At 45.8% G+C, this 22,712-nt stretch overlaps 1 protein-coding gene across 12 annotated transcripts in view; it reads left to right on the forward strand.

The window, feature by feature from the left end:
• Nucleotides 1-22,712, forward strand: part of CCDC57 (coiled-coil domain containing 57) — a 120,791-nt gene that overhangs the window by 51,337 nt on the left and 46,742 nt on the right. For all 12 annotated transcript variants that reach the window (XR_011423111.1, XR_002811256.2, XM_070226783.1 and 9 more), the window contains 4 exons: nt 144-366; nt 1,122-1,271; nt 11,372-11,475; nt 17,363-17,563. Coding sequence is in view for 10 of the 12 variants with exons in the window: in XM_070226783.1 (XP_070082884.1) it covers nt 144-366; nt 1,122-1,271; nt 11,372-11,475; nt 17,363-17,563 (678 nt within the window). In the remaining 2 variants the exon portion in view is untranslated. The remainder of the gene's footprint in view (nt 1-143; nt 367-1,121; nt 1,272-11,371; nt 11,476-17,362; nt 17,564-22,712) is intronic.

The following is a 22,712-nucleotide window of genomic DNA, read 5'->3' on the forward strand; positions in this document are numbered from 1 at the left end:
TTCCTTTGAGAAACATCAATCTTTTCTTTGTGAAACCTGGAAGAAAAAGAGGTGTTTTCATACGTCTGTCAATTTAGAAAGGATGGTCACTGTCTGCCTTTTGTAGCTGTTACCATTTTCTTTTTCTTTTTTTGTATTTGAAGATGCTTCCAAGCCATCATGAAGGAGAAATAAGTAAAAGTTTTCCATCTAGTGAGATCCAGCGGCTACAAGAGCAGAACACAAGCTTGCGAAACACTATTGCACAAATGAGGAAAGAAATGGAAACTCTAAGTGATCAAATTCTTCCCTCTGCGCAGTCAGGAAGAGAGACCTCAAATACAAGCCTGCCTGATTCAAAGACAGCAGCTGATGCCCCCACCCCTGGTGAGCGAGGGAGAGACAGAGAGGAAGCAGGGCATGGAGGGATGAGGAAAGAGCTCTATTGGGTCCAAAATAGGTCTCACTTGGAGTCTTATAAATGTACATCTCCTGGAGTAAATCACTTCAAAGCATGACAGCTGCTTTTCTCCAAGAGAAGGAATCTTAGGTCAGTTTTTACATATATGATTAAAAGGTTTTATTGGTGAAGTGGAAGAAAAAAAGTGAAGGCTATGTACCAGCCACACTTAAAAACCAGAGTCCAACTTGGACAAGGGCTGGGCTAGGTCTGCGCTCTCCCAGCGTGTGGGCAGCATGGAGCTGGTGGATGCCAGGCCTTTCTTCATGGGAGTGTCCCGGACTGTGGTGAAGTGGGTGTCCCGGTCCGTGCCGTGTCAGCGTGGGGGCCGTGTGGTTGTGATGGAGGGACAGCAGCCTGCAAAGGTGGCTCCATGCTCAGCACACATTGTTACATCTGTACATAAAGCCTCGAGGGATTGCGAGAGCGCTCATGTCTGCTGATTATTGAGGCCTCCTTGGAGAGCACACGAGCTGGCCTCTGGACGCCATGCTCTGGCCACCAAGGGGAGGGTGGCACATAGATAGCATGGGGATAGCTGTGAGGGTCCGGCAGGGAAGAGGGGTGGTCAGTGAAGTGAGTGGGCACAAGCCAGCGAGAGCCCCTGCCTCAGTGATAGAGGACGAGCGTGTAAATGTGTGTGCCTGTATGTGCATGGGTATTTACCGGATTTTTTTGGCAGATTATGTTCTGGCCCTGGAAGCAGAAATACGAACTCTGAAGCACAAATTTAAAACCCTGGAAGAACAACTAGAAGTGTTATATCCTTCAAAGAAGTCCACATCTTATCCTGATGTTCAACCTAGTGTCCATAGCTCAACAGAAACCGCTGGTAAGAGTCTGTGTCTCATTGTGTTGTGTGCTCCGTCTGGTGACACTATCTTTTTTCAAAATTGAGTATAGCTCGAGGATTATTGCAGACATCTGGTAACCCATTACCAGTACCCAGGAACCCCCTAGTCCTCCTACCAGAGTCAACCACTGTCCTGACTCCTCACCCTGCAGTTGAGTTTTCTGTTTTCATATCAGTGGATTTATACGGTGTGTACACTTTTTGTCTGGCTTTGTTTGATTACAATGTGTTTTAGTTGACAGCCAGCCCAGACTGTTCTCCAAAGTGCTCACACCCGTGTACTCACTCATCAACAGTCACGAGAGCCGTCACTCTGGCCCCCCACTGACACATAGCATACTCACTCGTTCTAACCGAAGCTGTCCTAGTGGGTCTGTAGTACATCCCATTATGGTGTTTTTTTAATTGAGTTTATAATAGTTTACATCAATGTGAGAGTTCAGTTGTACATTATTGCTTGATTATCACCACATAAGTGCTCCCCTTCACCCCCATGCCCACCCTCCACCCCCCTTCCCCTGGTAACCACTGAGCTATTTTCTTTGTCCGTGGGTTTGTTCATATTCCACATGTGAGTGAAATCATCTGGTGTTTGTCTTTCTCAGGCTGGCTTATTTCGCTTAGCATAATTCCCTCCAGGGCCTTCCATGTTGTTGCAAGTGGGATGAATTTGTCTTTTTATATGGCTAAGTAGTATTCCATTGTATATATATATGCCACATCTTCTTTATCCAATCATCAGTCAGTGGGCACTTGGGTTGTTTCCATGTCTTGGCTATTGCGAATAGTGCTGCAGTGAACATAGGGGTGCATATGTTACTTTGGATCATTAATTTCAGATTGTTTGGTTAGATACCCAGTAGTGGGATAGCTGGGTACGGTAGTTCTATTTTTAGCTTCTTGAGGAATCTCCATACTGTTTTCCATAGTGGCTGCGCCAGTTTGCATTCCCACCAGCAGTGTATTAGGGTTCCCTTTTCTCCACACCCTCTCCAACATTTGTTATTTTCAGTCTTAGTGATTATAGCCATTCTAACAGATTTCAGGTGGTATCTTAGTGTAATTTTGATTTGCATTTCCCTGATGATTAGTGATGTTGAACATCTTTTCATGTGTTTATTGGCCATCTGTATATCTTCTTTGGAAAAATGGCTGTTCATATCCTCTGCTCATTTTTTGATCAGGTTGTTTTTTTTTTCATTGTTCAGTTGTGTGAGTTCCTTATGTATTATAGAGATTAACCCCTTGTCAGATATATGATTTGCAAATATTTTCTCCCAATTGGTGGGTTGTCTCTGTTTTGATTCTAGTTTCTTTCGCCTTCCAGAAGCTCTTTTGTCTGATGAACTTCCACTTGTTTATTTTTTCTTTTGTTTCTCTTGTCTGAGAAGACATGTATTCGAAAAGATTCTTTTTAGTTCAGTGTCAAAGAGTGTACTACCTATAGTATCTTCCAGGAGTTTTATGGTTTCAGAACTTATCTTCAAGTCTTTGATCCATTTTGAGTTTATTTTTGGGTATGGCCTGAGATAATGGTCCACTTTCATTCTTTTGCATGTGGCTGTCCAGTTTTCGCAACACCATAGATTGCAGACACTATCTTTTCTCCATTGTATGTTCTTGGCATGTTTGTCAAAGATTAGCTGTCCATAGATGTGCGGTTTTATTTCTGGGCTTTCAGTTCTGTTCCATTGATCTCTGTGCCTGTTTTTGTACCAGTACCATGCTGTTCTGATCACTATGACTTTGCAGTACATTTGGAAATCAGGGATTGCGATGCCTCCAGCTTTGTTCTTTTTTCTCTGGATTGCCTTAGCAATTCAGGGTCTTTGGTTGCCCCACGTGAATTTTAGGATTCTTTGTTCTATTTCCGTGAAGAATGTCATTGGGATTCTGATTGGGATTGCATTGAATCTGTAGATTGCTTTGGGTAGTATGGACATTTTAACTATGTTTATTCTTCCAGTGCATGTGCATGGAATCTCATTCCATCTCTTTATGTCATTATCAATCTCTTTCAATAATGTCTTATAGTTTTCATTGTATAAATCTTTCAAGTCCTTGGTTAAATTTATTGCTAAGTATTTTATTATTTTAGTTACAATTGTAAATGGAATTGTATTCTTGAGTTCTCTTTCTGTAAGTTCATTATTGGAGTATAGAAAAGCAACTGATTTCTGTAAGTTCGTTTTGTACCCTGCAACTTTACTGTAGTTGTTAATTATTTCTGTTGGTTTCCTCATGGATTCTTTGGGGTTTTCTTTATGTAAGATCATATTGTCTGCAAACAGAGAGAGTTTCACTTCTTCACCCCCTATTTGGATTCCTTTTATTCCTTTCGTTTGCCTAATTGCTCTGGCCAAAACTTCCAGTACTATGTTGAAAAAGCATAGTGATAGTAGTGACAAGTGGGCATCCCCGTCTTGTTCCTGTTCTCAGGGGGATGGCGTTCGGTTTTTGTCCTTTGAGTATGATATTGGCTGTGGGTTTGTCATATATGTTTTTATGTTGAGGTAATTTGCTTCTATCCCCATTTTGTTAAGAGTTTTTATCATAAATGGCTATTGGATCTTGTCAAATGCTTTCTCTGCATCTGTTGAGATGATCATGTAGTTTTTATTCCTCAATTTGTTGATGTGGTAGATCACATTGATTGATTTGCAGATGTTGAACCATCCCTGTGTCCCTGGCATGAATCCCACTTGATCATGATGTATGATCCTTTTGATGTATTGCTGAATTCCAATTGCCAAAATTTTGTTGAGGATTTTTACATCTATGTTCATCAGCAGCATTACCCTGTAGTTTTTTCCTTTTTCATCTTGTCCTTGTCAGGCTTCGGTATCAGAGTGATGTTGGCCTTGTAGAATGTGTTAGGAAGTGTTCCATTTTCCCTAATTTTTTGGAATAGTTTGAGAAGGATAAGTATTAAATCTTCTCTGAAAGTTTGGTAGAATTCCCCAGGGAAGCTGTCTGGTCCTGGGCTTTTATTCTTTGGGATGCTTTTGATTGCTGTTTCAATCTCTTTCCTTGTGCTTGGTCTATTCAGATTGTCTGTTTCTTCTTGATTCAGCTTTGGGTGGTTGTAAGAGTCTAAGAATTTATCCATTTCCTCTAGGTTATCCATTTTGTTGGCATACAGGTTTTTGTGGTATTCTCTTATAATCTGTTGTATTTCTGTGGAGTCTGTTGGTATTTCTCCTCTTTCATTTCTAATTTTGTTTATCTGAGCTTTCTCTCTTTTTTTCTTTGTAAGTCTGGCTAGAAGTTTGTCAGTTTTATTTATCTTCTCAAAGAACCAGCTCTTTGTTTCATTGATCCTTTCTACTGCATTTTTTGTTTCAATAGCATTTATTTCTGCTCTGACTTTTATTGTTTCTCTCCATCTGCTGACTTTGGGCTTTGTTTGTTCTTCTTTTTCAAATTCAGTTAGGTGTCATTTGAGATTGTTTATTTGGCATTTTTCTTGTTTGTTAAGGTGTGCCTGTATGCGATGAATTTCCCTCTTAATACGGCTTTTGCTGTGTCCCATATGAGTTGGTATGGTAAGTTTTCATTTTCATTTGTCTCCAGATATATATATATATATTTTTGAGGAAGATTAGCCCTGAGCTAACATCTGCTGCCAATCCTCCTCTTTTTGCTGAGGAAGACTGGCCCTGAGCTAACATGTGTGCCCATCTTCCTCTACTTTATATGTGGGATGCCTACCACAGGATGCCTTGCCAGGCAGTGCCATGTCCCCACCTGGGATCTGAACCCATGAACCTCAGGCCGAGAAGCGGAACATGCGAACTTAACTGCTGCACCACCGGGCTGGCCCGTCTCCAGATATTTTTTGATTTGTCCTTTAATTTCTTCAATGATCCATTGCTTGTTCAGTAGTATGTTGTTTAGTCTCCATATCTTTGTCCCTTTCTCAGCTTTTTTCTTGTAATTAATTTCTAGCTTTATAGCATTGTGTTCAGAAAAGATGCTTGTTATTATTTCAGTCTTCTTAAATTTATTAAGGCTTGCCTTGTTTCCCAACATATGGTCTATCCTTGAGAATATTCCATGCCCACTTGAGAAGAAGTGTATTCTGCTGTTTTTAGATGGAGTGTTCTATATATGTTTATTAAGTCCAACTGGTATAGCGTTTCATTTAATTCCACTGTTTCCTTGTTGATTTTCTGTCTGGATGATCTATCCATTGATGTGAGACAGGTGTTGAGGTCCCCTACTATTATTGTGTTATTTTTAATATCTTCTTTTAGGTTCGTTAATAGTTGCTTCATGAACTTTGGTGCTCCTGTATTGGGTGCCATAGATATTTATAAGCATTATTTCTTCTTGATGGAGTGTCCCTTTGATCATTATATATTGCCCCTTTGTCTCTCTTTACCTGTCTTATCTTGAAGTCTACCTTGTCTGATATAAGTATTGCAACACCTGCTTTCTTTTGTTTGCCATTAGCTTGGAGTATCATCTTCCATCCCTTCACTCTGAGCCTGTATTTGTCACTGGAGCTGAGATGTGTTTCCTGGAGGCAGCATATTGTTGGGTCTTGTTCTTTAATCCATGTCGCAACTCTGTCTTTTTATTGGAGAATATAATCCATTTATGTTTGGGGTGATTATTGATGTATGAGGGCTTAATGCTGCCATTTTATCACTTGTTTTCTGGTTTTCCTGTATTTCCTTTGTTTCTCGTGCTGTGTGTTTTGCTCTGCCTATTGAATTATGTAGTTTTTTGTGTTGTGTTTCTTTGTTTTCTCTTTATTTATTATTTGTGTCTCTGTTGTGCTTTTTTGTTTAGTGGTTACCCTGAGGTTTGTATTAAGAATCTCATGTATACTCCATTTCTTTCTCTTTTTTTTTGAGGAAGATTAGCCCTGAGCTAACTACTGCCAGTCCTCCTCTTTTTGGTGAGGAAGCCTGGCCCTGAGCTAACGTCCGTGCCCATCTTCCTCTACTTTATATGTGGGACGCCTACCACAGCCTGGCATGCCAAGCAGTGCCATGTCTGCACCCAGGATCTGAACCAGCAAACCCCGGGCTGCTGAGAAGCAGAATGTGCGATCTTAACCTCTGCACCACCATGCCAGCCCTGTATAGTCCATTTCTGATGACCTGTTATTTCCTTAGTCTAAACCGATTCAGTCCCTTTCCTCCTCCCCACCAAGTTGTTTTTCTCACATCTTACTCCATCTTTTGTTGTGAGTTTGTGGTTAAAATGACAGGATTTTCTTTGTTTTTAGTGTTTTCCTTCCCTTTAGCTTAATGCTATACTTGTGTATTTGCTGTCCTATTCTGCTTCTGTCTACCTATTTATCTCCTTCTCTGTGTTTTGAGACCCCTTTCTCTTTGTTTTTTTTCGGGTATGAGGGCCTTCTTGAGGATTTATTGTAGGGGAGGGTCTTGTGGCTATGAAGTCCTTTAGCTTTTGTTTGTCTGGGAAAGATTTAATTTCTCCCTCATATCTGAAGGATATTTTTGCTGGATAGAGTATTCTTAGCTGAAGATTTTTGTCTTTTAAAGTTTTGAATGTGTCATTCCATTCTCTCCCAGCTTGTAAGGTTTCTGCAGAGAAATCTGCTGAAAGTCTGATAGGCGTTCCTTTGTAGGTTATTTTCTTCTGCCTTGTTGCCTTGACTATTCTTTCTTTGTCATTCATTTTTGCCAGTTTTACTACTATATGCCTTGCAGTAGGTCTTTTTACATTGAAAAATGTATAAGATCTGGAAGCCTCTTCCACACAGATTTCCCTCTCATTCCCTAGATTTGGGAAGTTGTCTGCTGTTATTTCTTTGAGCATGCTTTCTGCTCCATTCTCCTTCTCTTCACCTTCTTGAATACCTGTAATTCTTATGTTGCATTTCCTAATTCAGTCACCTATTTCTCAGAGACTTTCTTCACTTCTTTTTGGTCTTGGTTCTCTCTCCTCCTCTGTCTGGAGCATTTGAACATGTCTGTCTTCGATTCTGCTGATTCGCTCCTCTGTGGTGTCCACACGAGCCTTCAGGGAATCCGTATTTTGTTTTACCTCTTCCATTGTGTCTTTCATCTCTAATATTTCTGGTTGATTCTTCTTCATAGTTTCAATCTCTTTTGTGATGTAGCTCCTGAACTCATTGAATTGTTTCTCTACATTCTCTTTTACTTCGTTGAGTTTTTTGATGATGGCTATTTTGAATTCATTGTCATTTTAGATTACATATTTCTGTGTCCTCAGGACTGAATTTTGGTTGCTTGTCATTTCTCTCTGATCTGGAGATTTGATGTAGTGTCTGATGTTGTTAGAGGAGGTGGGCCGGGTCTCTCTCATTCATATTATTCGGTTGCGGTTACTGCCTGTCACCACTGAGTGGGGGTTGAGAGCTGCATACTCTGAGCCTTCCACCTTCAGCCGAGATCACAGGTGCTGGAGCCAGCACTGAGCAATTGGGTGGAGGGGCGCTTTCTCCTTAGTGCTCTCTAGGCTTTCTCAGTCAGCTCTTGCTATCTGTCTCCTGGGGTCTTGGCTTGATGAAATCACCCCCCGCAAAAGTTTTCACCCCATTAGAGGGCTTCCTTCTAGGCTGCAAGGGCCCTAGCAAGTCCTTGATTTCCCCACGAGCCAGCGTCCCCTCCCCTGTTCCTTCCCTCATGGATCCTCCCACAGTCATAATCACACTCTTTAGGGGAGGGAGCGAAGTTCTCTCTTACCCTGTTCCAGCTCCTCTGAGGGAGGCTCCAGCCTCTCTGCCCTCTGTCGTGTGGCTGCATGTCTCTCTGACATTTTTGTGTTGTGTTAGGATGTCTTCTGTTGGAGTACAGATGCCCCTTTTTGTTGTATGTTGGAGGGGAGAGAGCCCCAGGCAAGTTCACTTCATCATGATGCTGACCTCACTCCCCATTATGGTTTTAATTTGCATTTTCCTGTTTATTCGTAACGTTGAATATTTTTTCCGGTGTTCGTTGGTGTATTAGTCTGCTTGGGCTGTTGTAACAAATACCAGTGGCTAGGGGGCTCAAACAACAGGCATTTCTTCCTCCTCTGGTGTCTTTCAGTGAACACAGGGGTTAATTTTAAGACAGCCTCATTGGTCAGTCTGTTCCTCTGTTGTTAGTCCAGTTTCACAGAATTCAGTCTAGTTTTCTCCTTCTTCATCGTTCAACTTCCTTTTCCAACAATGAGAAACCTGGCTCCTAATATCTTTAGTACAGTTCCCTGGGTGTAAGCAGCCTCCCACTGCTGCCACCTCCTTTCCCCGTATGAAGGCTTTTCTGCCACATGGGGGCCCCTCTGTGGGGTGGCTCCCTGGCCCTACCCGTCTCCCTGCTGGGGCACTGGCCCCCAGGCTGAGAGCCCACCTAGGGTCACTGATGTGGGCCAACCCAGGGCTTAGAGGATTGACTGTCCAGGAAGCAACGGAGCCCAGCAGGATGTCCTGCCTACTTGATCAGCTTGTTTCAATTAATGGAAGTTTTCTTTGTTTCTTTTCCAGTGCTCATGTCTTCTAGTTCTTTTTCTTACGTTATTTTCCCTGGTTGGGATCTCCAGAGTGGTGTTGATAATAGCTGGCTTTCTTCCTGATCCCAGAGGAAAACTTTCAACATTTCACAGTTAAGTTTAATATTTGCTGCAGTTTTCTTGTTGTTGTTGGTTTTTTGTGGTCAGGTTATGGAGGATTTTTCTATTCCTATTGTAATAGAAATCTTTATTTATATCACGATTCTGTCAGTTTTTGCTGAATGTATTTTGAAGCATTGTTGTTGGATACATACACGTTTAGAATTGTTATGTTTTTGGTGCCTTCATCCTTCTATCATCACGTAATGTCCTCTTTATCCCACAGTTTTCCTTCTCTGAGACCTACCTGGTCTGATACCAGCTTTCCTGTGGTGACTGTTTGCATGGTCTGTCATTGTATTCCTTGCCCTTTGACTGACCTCTGTCATTGCACTTGCAGTGAATGTCTTGTAGGCAGCACAGAGTTAGGTCAGTTTTTGAAATCCATTTTTCAGCTGTTTTAATTCATATACTTATACCATTTACACTCAACACAGTTAGTGCCCTGTCAGGATCCAAGTCTGCCATTGAACGTCTGTGCGCTGTGCCTCAGTTTCCTCTTTCCTGCCCTCCTGGGGGTTACTTGGGCATTTTTTAGTGTTCTATCTTAATTTACTACAGTGTTTGAGAGAGTATTTCTCTGGGTCATCTTTATAATGGTTGCTCCAGGGGTTACAGTATATGTAACTGATGACAGTCAACTCGTGTCAGCATTCTGCACTTTCAAGTGGACTGTGGGGGTCTTACAGCAGTGCAGCCCTTCACCCCCTTACTGTTGCAAATGTCACCTCTCCTCGCATCGAGGGCCACATCAGGCAGGATCTTTTTGCCTTCGACTGTCAAATATACTGTTAAAGACTCAAGAGGAGAGATGGGGTCTGTGGAATTTCCTGGAGTCCAGATGTCCTTCTGTTTCCAGTTCCTCTCTGTCTGAAGTACTTCCTGCAGCAGTTCTCTCAGAGCAGGTCTACTGGTGACAGGTCCTCCTAGTTTTCCCTTTTCTGAGATGTCTTTATTTCACTTTCACTCCTGAACAACATATACACGGGTATAAAATTATGAGTTGACAATTCTTTGCTTGCAACACTTAAAACTTATTATACCACTTCCTTCTGGTGAGACATCAGATGGTCGTTTCTGGTGAGAAATCCATTGCCATTTGAATCGTCATTGCCATGTGGTCAAACATCATTTCTCTCTGCCTGCTTTTGAGAGTGTGTCTTTAGTTTTGGAGATTTGATTATGATGTGTCTGGGCAGAGATTTCTTTGGCTTATCCTGTTAGGTGTTGAATCTGAAGGTTTATGTCTTTTGACAAATTTGAGAAGTTTTCAACCATTATTTCTTCAAGTGTTTTTGCAGCTCCACACTTTTTCCTTTTGGGCCTCCAATGATAAAAATGTTAGCTCTTCTGTTGTTCTCTCCCAGGTCCCTGAGCCTCTGTTATTTGTTTTTTTCAATCCATTTTCTTTGTTGTTCCGATTAGATAATTTCTATTATCTGTCTTTAAGTTCACCATTTCTTTCTGCTGTCATCTCCATTCTGCTGTTGAGCCCATCCAGTCAGATTTTTATTCTAATTTCAGTTCTAAAATATCAGAGTTTTTTCTTTATATCTTTTATTTCTTTGTTGAAACTTTCGTTTTTCCACTTGTTTTAAGAGTGTATCAAATTGCTTGTTGGAGTTGCTTTAAAATCCTTAACACGCAATTCCTGCATCTGTGTCATCTCATGTTGTCTTCTTTCATTTGAGTTGAGATTTTCATTTGAGTTGAGATTTCCCTGGTTGTTAGTATGGTGAGTAGTTTTGGGTTCTGTCATGGGCATTTTGAGTGCCATGTTCTAAAATCTGATTCCTATGAGCTCGGTTTTAATTCTCCTTCTGCTTTCTCAGGTAGTCCACATTGCTAGGTTCACAGTGCATATCCTGGCCCACTCTCTTGGGCTGGTTTGAATGTCCACTTACTTACCAGAGCCTTTGCAGTGCTGTTCTGGTCTGTCCATTTTTGTGCTGTCTGAGGCCAGTTTAAGTCCTGGGCAGCATTTTGCTGCAGAGCCCAGCTCTCAAAGCTTCAGCTGTATGGTTGCTGCCTGGTTTCCACATAAGCTCCTCAGGGACTCAATGCACAGATTTAAGGAGTTGCTTTCTCTGGCTACCTTGTCTCCATAATCCATAATTCTTCCTTGACCTATGGGTTGTGTGGGTATTTTTCTTCATTTTCAGACAATTGACTAGGAGACTGGTGCAGAATGGCCTCTACCAGACACTAGGTGGTAAGATGGGATCTTTGTCCTGCAAAGATTCCTGCTTTTGTGGCATAAGGATTATACTTTACGTATAGCACCTCTCAATCTTCATGGGGATCCAGCCCATCTATTCAGCTTTAGAACATCTTCACGCCCTGGGGGACCAGCGGCGACAGTAGGCCTCCTTTAAGGGCTGCGAAGGATGACACAGAAGTCCACCTCCCCAAAGAGAGGACAGTAGGTTGGAACCTTCCCTGAGGCTCTAGGAGGCCTGAGCCTGACAGAGTCACTCTTTCTACAGGAGGAACCATGCTAGCTGACGGTGCATCCTTGGGATTGTTGCTCCAGAGGCTTGGAGACAGGGCACATCTCTTGAACTTCCTGGTGACCCGGATCAGACAGAAGGTACAGCCTCCCCCTGACATTCAGTCTGTGCAAGTTTTCTGACTAGACAGCCACTCTTGGGGTAGACAGCGTGTGGGCTCTAGAGCCAGCTGCCAGTGTGGACCCTGCCGTGACCTCAGATGTGTAGCTTGACCTCTCTGTGCCTGTTTCCCTCCAAGGATGGGGTTGTTATAAGGAGTAGCTGGCTTATCTTCTGTGTAGTTTCTAGAAGGTGCACAGTGAGAACCTGGTGAATGGGAGGGATGTCCAGAGTAGGGGGCAGTGCTGGTGGTCCAGCCCATGAAGCCTGTTCTCTGTGCTGCAGGGCTGCTGGCTGTCACAGAGCTCTGATACCAGCTGCCCACTCAGGACATGCTTGGATGAGTCCTAAGACCCATGTTACATCGGCACTGAGGTATGGCACGAACACACAGTGTCAGTGATGAGCACCGTCCCTCTTAGCCCCTTGGCCTGCCTTTCTGCAGGGCAGGTGATACTCATGCACTGGGCTCTTCCTGTGGAGACGGGACAGCTGCACGGACTCCAGCGCAGAGTCCACCCTGCTATACGTGTGGCTGGCGTCACAACCCATGTTTTATTGCTACACATCCGTAATACCTTTTTTCAGTGTTTTTCATATTGTGGTAAAATATACATGACATAAAGTTTGCCATTTTTAAGTGTACAATTAAATGACATTAAGTATATTCACAACATTGTCTAACCATCACCACTATCTATTTCAGAACTTTTTCCCCATTACACTAGCTCCCCATTCCCCATCCCCGCAGCCCCTGGTAACCTCCACTCTTTCTGTCTGAATTTCACTCTAGGAAACTCACCTGAGTGGGCTCTTACAATATTTGTCCTTTGGGGATGGGCTCATTTCACTTAGCATAATGACTTCAAGGCTCACCTGTGTCATAGCATAAAGGAGCACATCGATCCTTTTTTTTTTTTAAAGATTGGCACCTGAGCTAACAACTGTTGCCAATCTTTCTTTTTTTTTTCTGCTTTTTCTCCCCCAGTCCCCTCAGTTCATAGTTGAATGTTTTAGTTGTGAGTCCTTCTAGTTGTGGCATGTGGCACGCTACCTCAGCATGGCCTGACAATCAGTGCCATGTCTGCGCCCAGCATCCGAATCAGTGAAACCCAGGGCCACTGAAGTGGAGCGTGTGGACTTAACCACTCGGCCACGGGGCTGGCCCCATATCGATCCTTTTAATAACAAGAATGTCCCATCATATATCCCACATTTTGTTTATCCATCTGTCAGTGGACCCTTGCATTGTTTCCAACTTTTGGCTGTTATAAATAAGGCTGCTGTGAACATGGTGTACAAGTGTCTGTTCAAGTCCCTGTTTTCACTTCTTTTGGGCATATTTGTAGGAGTGGAATTGCTGGATCCTATGGGAATTCTATGGTTAACTTTTTGAAGAATCATCCAACTGTTTTCTACAGTGGCCACACCATTTCACATTCCCACCAGTGGTGTGTGAGGCTTCTGATGTCTCCACCTCCTCACCAACACTAGCTATTACAGGCGTACCTCAGAGATACTGTGAATTCACTTCCAGACCACCACAATAAAGGGAATATCACAATAAAGTGAGTCACTGACAGTTTTTGCTTTCCCAGTGCATGTAAAAGTTATGTATACTGTAGTCTGTTAAGTGTGCAATAGCATTATATCTAAAAAACAATGTGCATACCTTAGTTAAAAAATACATTATTACTAAAAATTGCTAACCATCATCTGAAGCCTTCAGCAAGCCCTAAGCTTTTTGCTGATGGAGGGTCTTGCCTTGGTGTTGATGGCTGCTGACTGATCAGAATGGTGGTGGCTGAAGTTTGGGTGGCTGTGGCAGTTTCTTAAAATAACCCACAGAACTTCTTTCAGAATTGTAGTCTATCTTCTCAGACCCTGTTGCTGCTCTATCAACTAAGTTTGTGTGACATTCTAAACCCTTTGTTGTCATTTCAGCAGTCTACACACTATTTGCACAGGAGTAGATTCCATCTGAAGAAACCACTTTTTTTGCTCATGCATGAGAAGCACCTCCTCATCTGTTAAAGTTTTATCATGAGATTGCAGCAATTGAGTCACATCTTCAGGCTCCACTTCTAATTCCAATTCTCTTACTGTTTCCACCACATCTGCAGTTACTTCATCTACTGAAGTCTTGAACCCCTCAAAGTCATCCATGAGGGTTGAAATCAGCTTCTTCCAAACTCCTGTTAATGTTGATATTTTGACTTCTTCACATGAATCCTGAGTGTTCTTAATGGCGTCTAGAATGGTGAATCCTTTCCAGAAGGTTTTCAATTGATTTTTCCCAGATCCATCAGAGGAATCACTATCTATGGCAGCTATAACCTTAGGAAATGTGTTTCTTAAATAATCAAACTTGAAAATTGAAATTTAATCTGTGGACTGCAGAATGGATGTTGTGTTAACAGCATTCATCTCATTGTACATCTCCATCAGAGCTCTTGGGTGACCAGATGCATTGGCTATGAGCAGTAATATTTTGAAAGGAGAATCTTTTTTCCTGAGCAGTAGGTCTCAATAGTAGGCTTAAAATATTCAGTAGATGATGTTGTAAACAGATGGGCTGTCATCCAAGCTTTGCTGTTCCATTTACAGAGGACAGAGTAGATTTAGCATAATTCTTAAGGGCCCTAGGATTTTTGGAATGATAAATGGGCATTGGCTTCAACAGTAGCCCCTAACAAGAGAGTCAGCCTGTCCTTTGAAGCTTTGAAGCCAGGCCTTGACTTCTCTCTAGCTGTGAAAGCCCTAGATAGCATCTTCTTCCAATAGAAGCTATTTCCTCTACATTGAAAAATCTATTGTGTAGTGTAGCCACCTTCATTAAGTATCCTAGTTGGATCTCTAGATAACTTGCTGCAGCTTCTACACCCACACTTGCCACTTCACCTTGCACTTTTATGTTATGGAGATGGCTTCTTTCCTTAAACCTCATGAACCCACCTCTGCTCGCTTCAAGCTTTTCTTCTGCAGCTTCCTCCCCTCTCTCAGCCTTCACAAAATTGAAGAGAGTTAGGGCCTTGCTCTGGATTAGACCTTGGCTTCAAGGAATGATGTGGCTGGTTTGATCTTCTATCTAGACCACGAAAACTTTCTCCATATCAGCAATAAGGCTGTTTTGCTTTCTTATCATTCGTGTGTTCACTGGAGTAGCACTTTAAATTTCCTTCAAGAACTTTTCCTTTGCATTCACAACTTGGCTAACTGTTTGGCGTAAGAGGCCTGGCTTCGGCCTGTCTCGGCATTTGACAAGCCTTCCTCACTAAGCTTACTCATTTCTAGCCTTTGATTTAAAGTGAGAGATGTGCAACTCTTCATTTCACTTGAACACTTAGAGGCCATTGTAGGGTTATTACTTGGCCTAATTTCAATATTGTTGAGTCTCAGGGAATAAGGAGGCCCAAGGAGAGGGAGATAGATGGAGAAATAGCCAATTGGCGGAGCAGTCAGAGCACACACATTTATTAAGTTTGGCCTCTTACATGGGCACGGTTTGTGGCGCCCCCGAATAATTACAGTTGTAACGTCAAAGGTCACCATAAAAATAGAATAATGATGAAAAAGTTGAAAATATTGAGAATTACCAAAATGTGACACAGAGACACAGTGTGAGTAAATGCGGTTGGAAAAATGCTGCCAATAGTCTATACAGAAGTGGAAATATACTGATGTACACCAGACATTTATACCATGTCACAAACCAATGTGACTTCAATAGAAAAAATTTTAAAAAAATAAAAATAAGATAAAGAAAAGAAAAATGGTGTCACTAGGCTTGCTGGACGCAGGATTGCCACAAACCTTCAGTTTGTTAAAAAGGCGGCATCTGCCAAGTGCAATAAAATGAGGTATGCCTGTATTTGTCTTTTTGATTCTGGCCATCCTAGTGGGTGTGGAGTGGTATCTCGTTGTGGTCTTGATTGGCATTTTCCTCATGGCAAAGGATGTTGAGCCTCTTTTCATGTGCTTATTGGCCATTTTGTATCTCTTCTTTGGAGAAATGCCTGTTAAGATCCTTCTCCCGTTTTTTAAATTGGGTTGTCTGTCTTTTTATTGTTGAGTTGTAAGAGTTCTTTATGTGTTCTGGGTATAAGTCCCTTATCAGATACGTGATTTGTAAAATTTTTCTCCAGTTCTATGGACTTGTCTTTTCATTCTCTTAATAATGTCCTTTGAAGCACAAATATTTTTAGTTTTGATGACATCCAGTTTATCTGTTTTTTCTTGTTTCCTGTGCCTTTGATGTCATGCCATTCTGTTGTCTTTTGTACACATTTCTCATGAGGCAACATAAAGAGAGAATTTTCACGTGTCCTTTTAAGTCCTCAAATACATAAATTACACTGTTCTTGTAGACTCTGCATCTTCTGTGAAACAGAACACCCCTCTGGAAACATGGAGATTATTCTGAGCTTTCCGTCTACTACAGGGAGCAGGCAGTGCTCCAGAAATCTGATGCCTTATCTTGGTTGGAAGTACATTTTTCCTGTTGCGGTGGAGATGAACCTGACCACTTTTCTGTCTCTGTTTATGGGGTGACAGATCTATGAACACGTGTGAGGGACAGCGGCTCTTTAGATCTATGCTGTTTCCCACTTCTGCCCCACTGTTGGAATTTTTTTTTTTTAAGATTTTATTTTTCCTTTTTCTCCCCAAAGCCCCCTGGTACGTAGTTGTATATCTTTTCTTAGTTGTGGGTCCTTCTACTTGTGGCACGTGGGATACCGCCTCAGCGTGGCCTGATGAGCGGTGCGATGTCCGCGCCCAGGATCTGAACTGGCGAAACCGTGGGTCACTAAAGCACAGCGCATGAACTTAACCACTCGGCCATGGGGCCGGCCCTGGAATTTCACACACACGCACACACACACCCCCACACACACCCATGCCACAAATAGGAAATAAACTTTTAAATAAGACCTTTTAATTTTCTCTTGGTTATCATAGATGATTTGATTGTCCTGGGAAAAGAAGTCTACCTCAAGGTGTTTTTTGTTTGCTTTTTACTTAACAGTGTCTGTTTACCGGATGGTCACCTTTTTTAGTATGTGGGTGACAAATTTAAAGAATAAAATATTCACCAGGAATCCATTATAGGAGTCCTTGGAATAGGAAAATAATAGTTTATCTTCCTGAAAAGAAAATGGGAAAGTTAAGGGGGTAGAGAAGTGTGTCTTTCCTGTCTGCCTCATCTTTTCTCTGTCCTTATATCAAGAGAAGGGCAAATGTTGTCGAGAGAAGCAGCTAAAAGTAAGAGGCTGGCCCCGGAGATCTGGCCAGGGACTCTGCTTCGGGGATCTCATGGCCAACCTGCAGCCACCGGAGCTGTTCCTACAGCAACCTTTCAGTCTGCTCCTCAGTCATCTGCCTGCCTTGACGGCCATAGGTCTCTCCACCCCTGCCTCGGAATGCCCACTCTAGTTCTTGCTGTTTGTGTCCACCTGGGACTAGGGCTCAGGAAGAGACATTTAGGCCCTTGGCCTCTGCCCAGGCACTTCCATGTACAGACTCACCCCAACCAGCTTTGGTCTCTGGTGCACAGGCTGTGCTGCAGATGCTCACGTCCCTACTATGCGGGGGACAGGTAGAGCGCCTGGGGACTGAGCTAGGTGGGGCCAGAAGAGCAGCAGCTATGATGATGTGACGCAGGTTTGTGGGGTGATTGCATTAAGTCAGAGGAGAGACTGACGGTCAGATTTCCTTTGTGATTTTCCTGAACTTTCTACTGTCCACCTCTGCCCTGCTGCTGCCCCATCCTCCCTGTAGCCCTGTTCCTGACCCACCTCTACCACTTCCCGGGCCGGCATCCTCCTTCCTACTCTCCCTCCTAATACTGCCTCTAAAACGGCCTCCTAGGTGCTGCAGAAAGCCCTGGACGTGGACACTGTCCAGCGAGAGCTTCCCCACGAGGTGGACCAAGTGCACCTGGAGGTTTTGGAGCTTCGGAAGCAGGTGGCTGAGCTTGAGGAGCGTCTCGGGACAGCCTGGAAGGAAGGCAGGGTAGTTTCAAGCAGGCAGCAGCTGCGAGCTCCTGACTCCACGGCCCTTAGGAGAGAGGTGGGTCCCCTGCGCTGGCCCCTGATCCGCCCCTGCCGCTGGCCTGTCCAGGGTCTTCTGTGTGTGCTCTGCCCTCTCCATGGCTGGTGTGGGCTGTGAAGTCACCCAAGCAAGGGCCCCACCTCCACTTTCTGCCTCTTCCTTCCTGGGCCGGCTCTCACGTTTGGGTCTCTTCCTGGACAGACACCCTGTTGAAGGGTGCAGCCCATCCCTCAGGGCTGTAGGTCTTTAAGGTCCCGCCCTTTGGAACCCGTGTGTAGGAGACTGCACGTGTGAACACGGCTCTTCTGTTTCCTCTGAAACAGGAGTCCTGACTCCTTGCTGAGAGGGCTCTGCGAAACCCTAAAATCCATGCAAACTGCAGTTTTCCTTTCAAGAGGACCCTCAGGGGTGACCGTATTGTGTTATGAGTTTCTCAGAGCGTTTACAACTGCTGCGCACATACATGTGACAGTGGGCCACCCTGGGCGGTGGCATGGGGGCTCTCATCCTGCTCGTGGTCAGGCCGTCACACCCAGTGCCCGTCTGGTGCTGTGGCTGGTGTGAGCCAAGGTTCCAGGCCATGGAGAGAGCTCTGCGGCAGCGTGTCGTCCCCACAGATCTGACACACAGGTCTTACCGCATCTGTCTGTCTTCTTACCAGAGGCCATGATGGAAGTGTCATAAAGAATGGGCCTTCTTTATGGGGTGTCCTCTGACATGCCTCCCAAGCCGTCTGTCGCTTACCTGCAGTGACCTGTGATGACCTGGATTACCTGGGATTGTTTGCAGTTGCCTGAGGTTACCTGTGGTGACCTGTGATTACCTGTGGTGACCTGTGTTACTTTTGGTGACCCATGGTTACCTGTGGTGACCTGTGATGTCCTGGATTACCTGGGATTATTTGCAGTTTCCTGAGGTTACCTGTGGTGACCTGTGGTGACCCGCGGTTACCTGTGGTGAGTGGCGTTACCTGTGGTGACCCTGTGTTACGTGTGGTGATCCACGTTACCCCTGGTGACCCGCGGTTACCTGTGTGACCTGCGATTACAGATGATGACCTGTTCATCAGCAAAAGCTTTCAGGGACAGTAACATGATGTCTGGAAGGCGTGAAGAGTCCTCTGGCAGAATCAGTGTGTGTTGTGTGTGCCTCCAGTAGCTCGTGTTCCATGGGCCACGTTTGGAGACTGGTACTTGGGATCCAAGGGGGACACGGCTCCAGGATGCACCACCGGGGGCTATGAAGAGACCAAGGAGAAGATGCGGTCTGTGGCACTCTCTGGCTCAGGGGATGTGAGGAGGGTGCAGAGGAGCCTTGTTGGGGACGCATTGTGAGGGGTGCCTGCAGAGGGAGACGGGGAGGCTGAGGTGTCCTGGGCCCCACAGGGGCACAAGCAGGTGGGATGCTGAGCCGTCTGTGCCATCAGTAAACGCAGGCCGACCTTAGAGATTTTCAGGTTCAGTTCCAGACCACCGTGACAAAGTGAATATCATGATAAAGGAAGGTGCGTGAATTTTTTGGTTGCCCAGTGCACATAAAAGTTATGTTTACACTGTCCCATCATCTGTTAAGTGTGCAGTAACATTATATCTAAAAAAACAAAGAACATACCTTAATTAAAAAGGGCTTTATTACTAAATGCTAACCATTATCTGAGCCTTCAGAAAGTCATAATGTTTTTGCTGGTGGAGGGTCTTTTTTTTTTTTCCTGAGGAAGATTAGCCCTGAGCTAACTACTGCCAGTCCTCCTCTTTTTGCTGAGGAAGCCTGGCCCTGAGCTAACATCGTGCCCATCTTCCTCTGCTTTATATGTGGGACACCTACCACAGCATGGAGTGCCAAGCAGTGCTATGTCTGCACCTGGGATCCGAACCAGCGAACCCCGGGCCGCCGAGAAGCAGAATGTGCAAACTTAACCGCTGCGCCACCGGGCCGGCCCTGGTGGAGGGTCTTGTAAAAGACGCAGTATCTGCGAAGCACAGTAAAGCGAAGTGTGTCTGTAGGTGCCATCCCCAAGAGCCCAGGCACCTAACCCCTCCCCTGGGCCCCAGGCTTCCCTGAAACTCTGCAACTTGAGGGGTGGGTGGTGGCCTGGGGGGGCTGTGGGCCCCGGTCCCACCTGGGCAGCCAACGTGGGGGTGAGAGATCTGCTCTCACTTGTGCCCACAGCTCATTCCAGGTGCTGGGCCACAGCCAAGGGGCTCTAGCAGTTCTCCTGTTGGCCCTCACAGAACGCACCGATCCCACTTGTTAGAGTGAGGGAGGAAGAAATCACACAAAGAAGCAGAATTTAAAATAGAGGTGTTTAATCCTATGGCAGACAGGCTGGGAGCCCAAGCAATTTGAGGCCCATCGCAGCTCTCCCAGGGCAGGTGGAACGGACGAGCTCTCTAGGCCTTCGTTTCTGTACAGCCACCAGGGTCTCGCATTCCTGCCAGGTCTAGGCATCCTGTGACCTTGGTGAGGTCACTTTCTGGGGGAGAAGTTTGAGGCACAGGAAACCCAAGTGGCCAGTCCCTCTGCCCAGACCAGGCCCACCCAGGCTCGCGCCCATAATTGCCTAGCTGTGTGTCAGGTGCCTGGAGAAGAGGATGGGGGCACCAGGCTTCCTGCAGCCCGGAGAGCAGTTACAGCTTGAGAAAGAGGGAAGACTGAGAGGGCTGGGATGCCCCCTGCGGGGCGAGTTGGGGTTAGAGTTAGCAGTGTAAAGTCATGGGTTATTTGAGAGTGAGCAAGCAATAGGTAGGTAGGCAGAGAAACTGGTGTGTGCCCAGATTCCTGGCTCTGCCCGCCCTGAATGCCTGAGAGCGGTGACTCCCCAGGAGCGATGAGCGCACCCAGTGCAAGATCTTGGGTCTGAATTCCCTCCTCTGCTGAGAGGAACCAGGATAAGTGGCTGATTCCATTGTGGAGACGTGACAGGATTCAGGGACCAGCTTAAAGGACCCCCCTTGACCCAGTTCAGGCCAGTGATCATGAAGTCAGGGTTCCAATCCACTGAATAAAATGGGCAGTCGAGTCCATGCTGCTGCAAATAAACAGATGAAGAAAGAAAGGGGAGAGGCAAGCTCTTCCTTACATTAGAATATAGACTAGCAAATGTAAGAGGAGTGCCGCAGCTGGGGAGTCGTGCATGGATGGATGCCACAATCAGGAACAAGGCACTTACGCAGCGTCTCCCCACAAATTGCTTCCTAATTACAAAGGGAAATAGGAACTTTCCAATGGAGCAGCCTGCAGATGCCACTTAAGGAGGGATCAGCTCCCATCGCCGACCCTGGGACAGACATCATGGTGTTCGAGGAGACCTGAGACAGACCCAGACCAAGGGCCGTACTGAGATCAACAGGCCCCTCCTGTGAGAGAGGTCTCGTTAGGAGGCTGAGGGCACCTGGGACACGGATGTGCCGCAGCATCCTGGGCGCTGGGCAGGAGAAGCAAGCTATGAAGGGCAGTATTTGGGCAGTTGGCGGAGTTTTCATGTGGACTGTGCGTTAGGGCCTCGCGTTGTATCCATGTTCAATTTCTGGTTTTGGTAACCTTGGGTATTAAGAGAATGTCCCAACTGAAGTATTTAGGCGTAAAAGGGCACAACATCTCGACTTACTCTCAAAGTTCAGCAGAGCGCGAATCTGGCGAATCTGGCGAAGGGTACCTGGAGCCCGTGTGCCGTCCTTGCGGTTTTCTACAGGTTTGAGATTCTGCCTGACAGAAGCCAGTCCCCTTCACTCCCCCAGTCGAGAGGAAGGGATGATGCAGCACTTCTCCACAGTGCCCTGGAACCACTACAGCGCCAGGTGGCTGCAGGTTCAGCTTTTCACGTTTCTCTCGTCTCTAGTGAGCCCCAGCCTAGTGCCCACTTGGGCCCCTCCCTCAGAGGGGAGACTGGTGGATGGCAGGATGGACGGCCGGACTGAGGGGGTCTTGCCACCTCCTGCCGGCTGGGCTTCCCCCATGCCTTCCTGCCTGGCTGCCAAGAACACAACACGAGGGCCCGCTGGGGGGACAGTGTTGGCTGGCGGTCCCTCGGCTGGCTCCGCCTAGAGGCCCCTCGGCTGGCTCCGCCTGGAGGCCCGGGAACCTGCAGAGGGATTTGAATCCACCCTGGAGCCAACCCAGTGAGAGCCAGGGTTCGGGCTTGCTCTGGTCCAGGCCTCGGCCTCCCAGAGTACTTCTCCTTGGAGTCCATCACTCCCTGCTGCCCTTGGGGACAGAATCGTCATTAAGACATCTCAGCGGCCAAGCTTTCCCTCTACTACACAGACATCTCCCTTCCCCGCCAAGATGCTGGGATTAGCACCTGGAGCAGGTGAAGGCAGTGGGCAGTGTGGGGTGGACAGGGCCAGCACGGGATGGGATCAAGTGGGCTCTGAAGCACGCAGTAGTTCAGAAGAAGTGCCTGACTCTGTCTCTAGTCACTATTAGCATTTTATCATTATTGTGGGGAGATACTTTAGAGAGTCATCAAAATAAATGTGATCTTGCTAGAAACTGAGCCCAAGATAGATGAGGTCCCCGGCTCAAGTCCCCACTTGGTGGGCACAGCCACAGTGACTAGATGAGGGTCGTTTAAAATTGTGACTCGCCAGCCTGAGCCCGGCCACAGGCTCTGGCCACTGTCGGCTCCTTCTTCATGCCAGGGGCAGGCTTTCGGGGGAGGGGTTCTGCTTTTGGAGAGGCTTTTAAATCTCTTCATTGTTCTGGGGTTTGCAAAGTCTGTTTTCAGGACTGTTCTTTCCTCACTTAAAATAACACGAGAGAATCCAACAGCATGTTCCCAAAGAGGACCAGGCCTTGAGAATGGACCGCTGGCTGAGTTCCCCGACCCTAGGGCCAAGCTCGCCTGGAAGGCTGTGACATTTTCACAGCGAGTCAGGTCTGCCCCTTCAGGGCAGTGGAGCCCCCATGCGTGAATCCACCCTCCAGGCCTCCTCTCCTCCGGGTGTGTCCCAGCCCCCTGCAGGCCTGAGGGCTCCCTGTCCTGTCCTGTGCCCTTGAGACACCGTGAACGAGGCCGATGCTCTGCGCTGGCTGAGAGCAGCCACAAGCCACTTGCACCCTGGGGAAAGGAGTCAGATTTGGGTGCTTGGGCTGCGGTGAGGCCTCCCCAGTGCTGCGGGGCTGCAGGAGCTCTCTGTCTTCCTTTGTGGTCTCACCTCCACAACCC

Source organism: Equus caballus, chromosome 11 (genome assembly GCF_041296265.1).
Source record: "Equus caballus isolate H_3958 breed thoroughbred chromosome 11, TB-T2T, whole genome shotgun sequence".
NCBI lineage: Eukaryota > Metazoa > Chordata > Mammalia > Perissodactyla > Equidae > Equus > Equus caballus.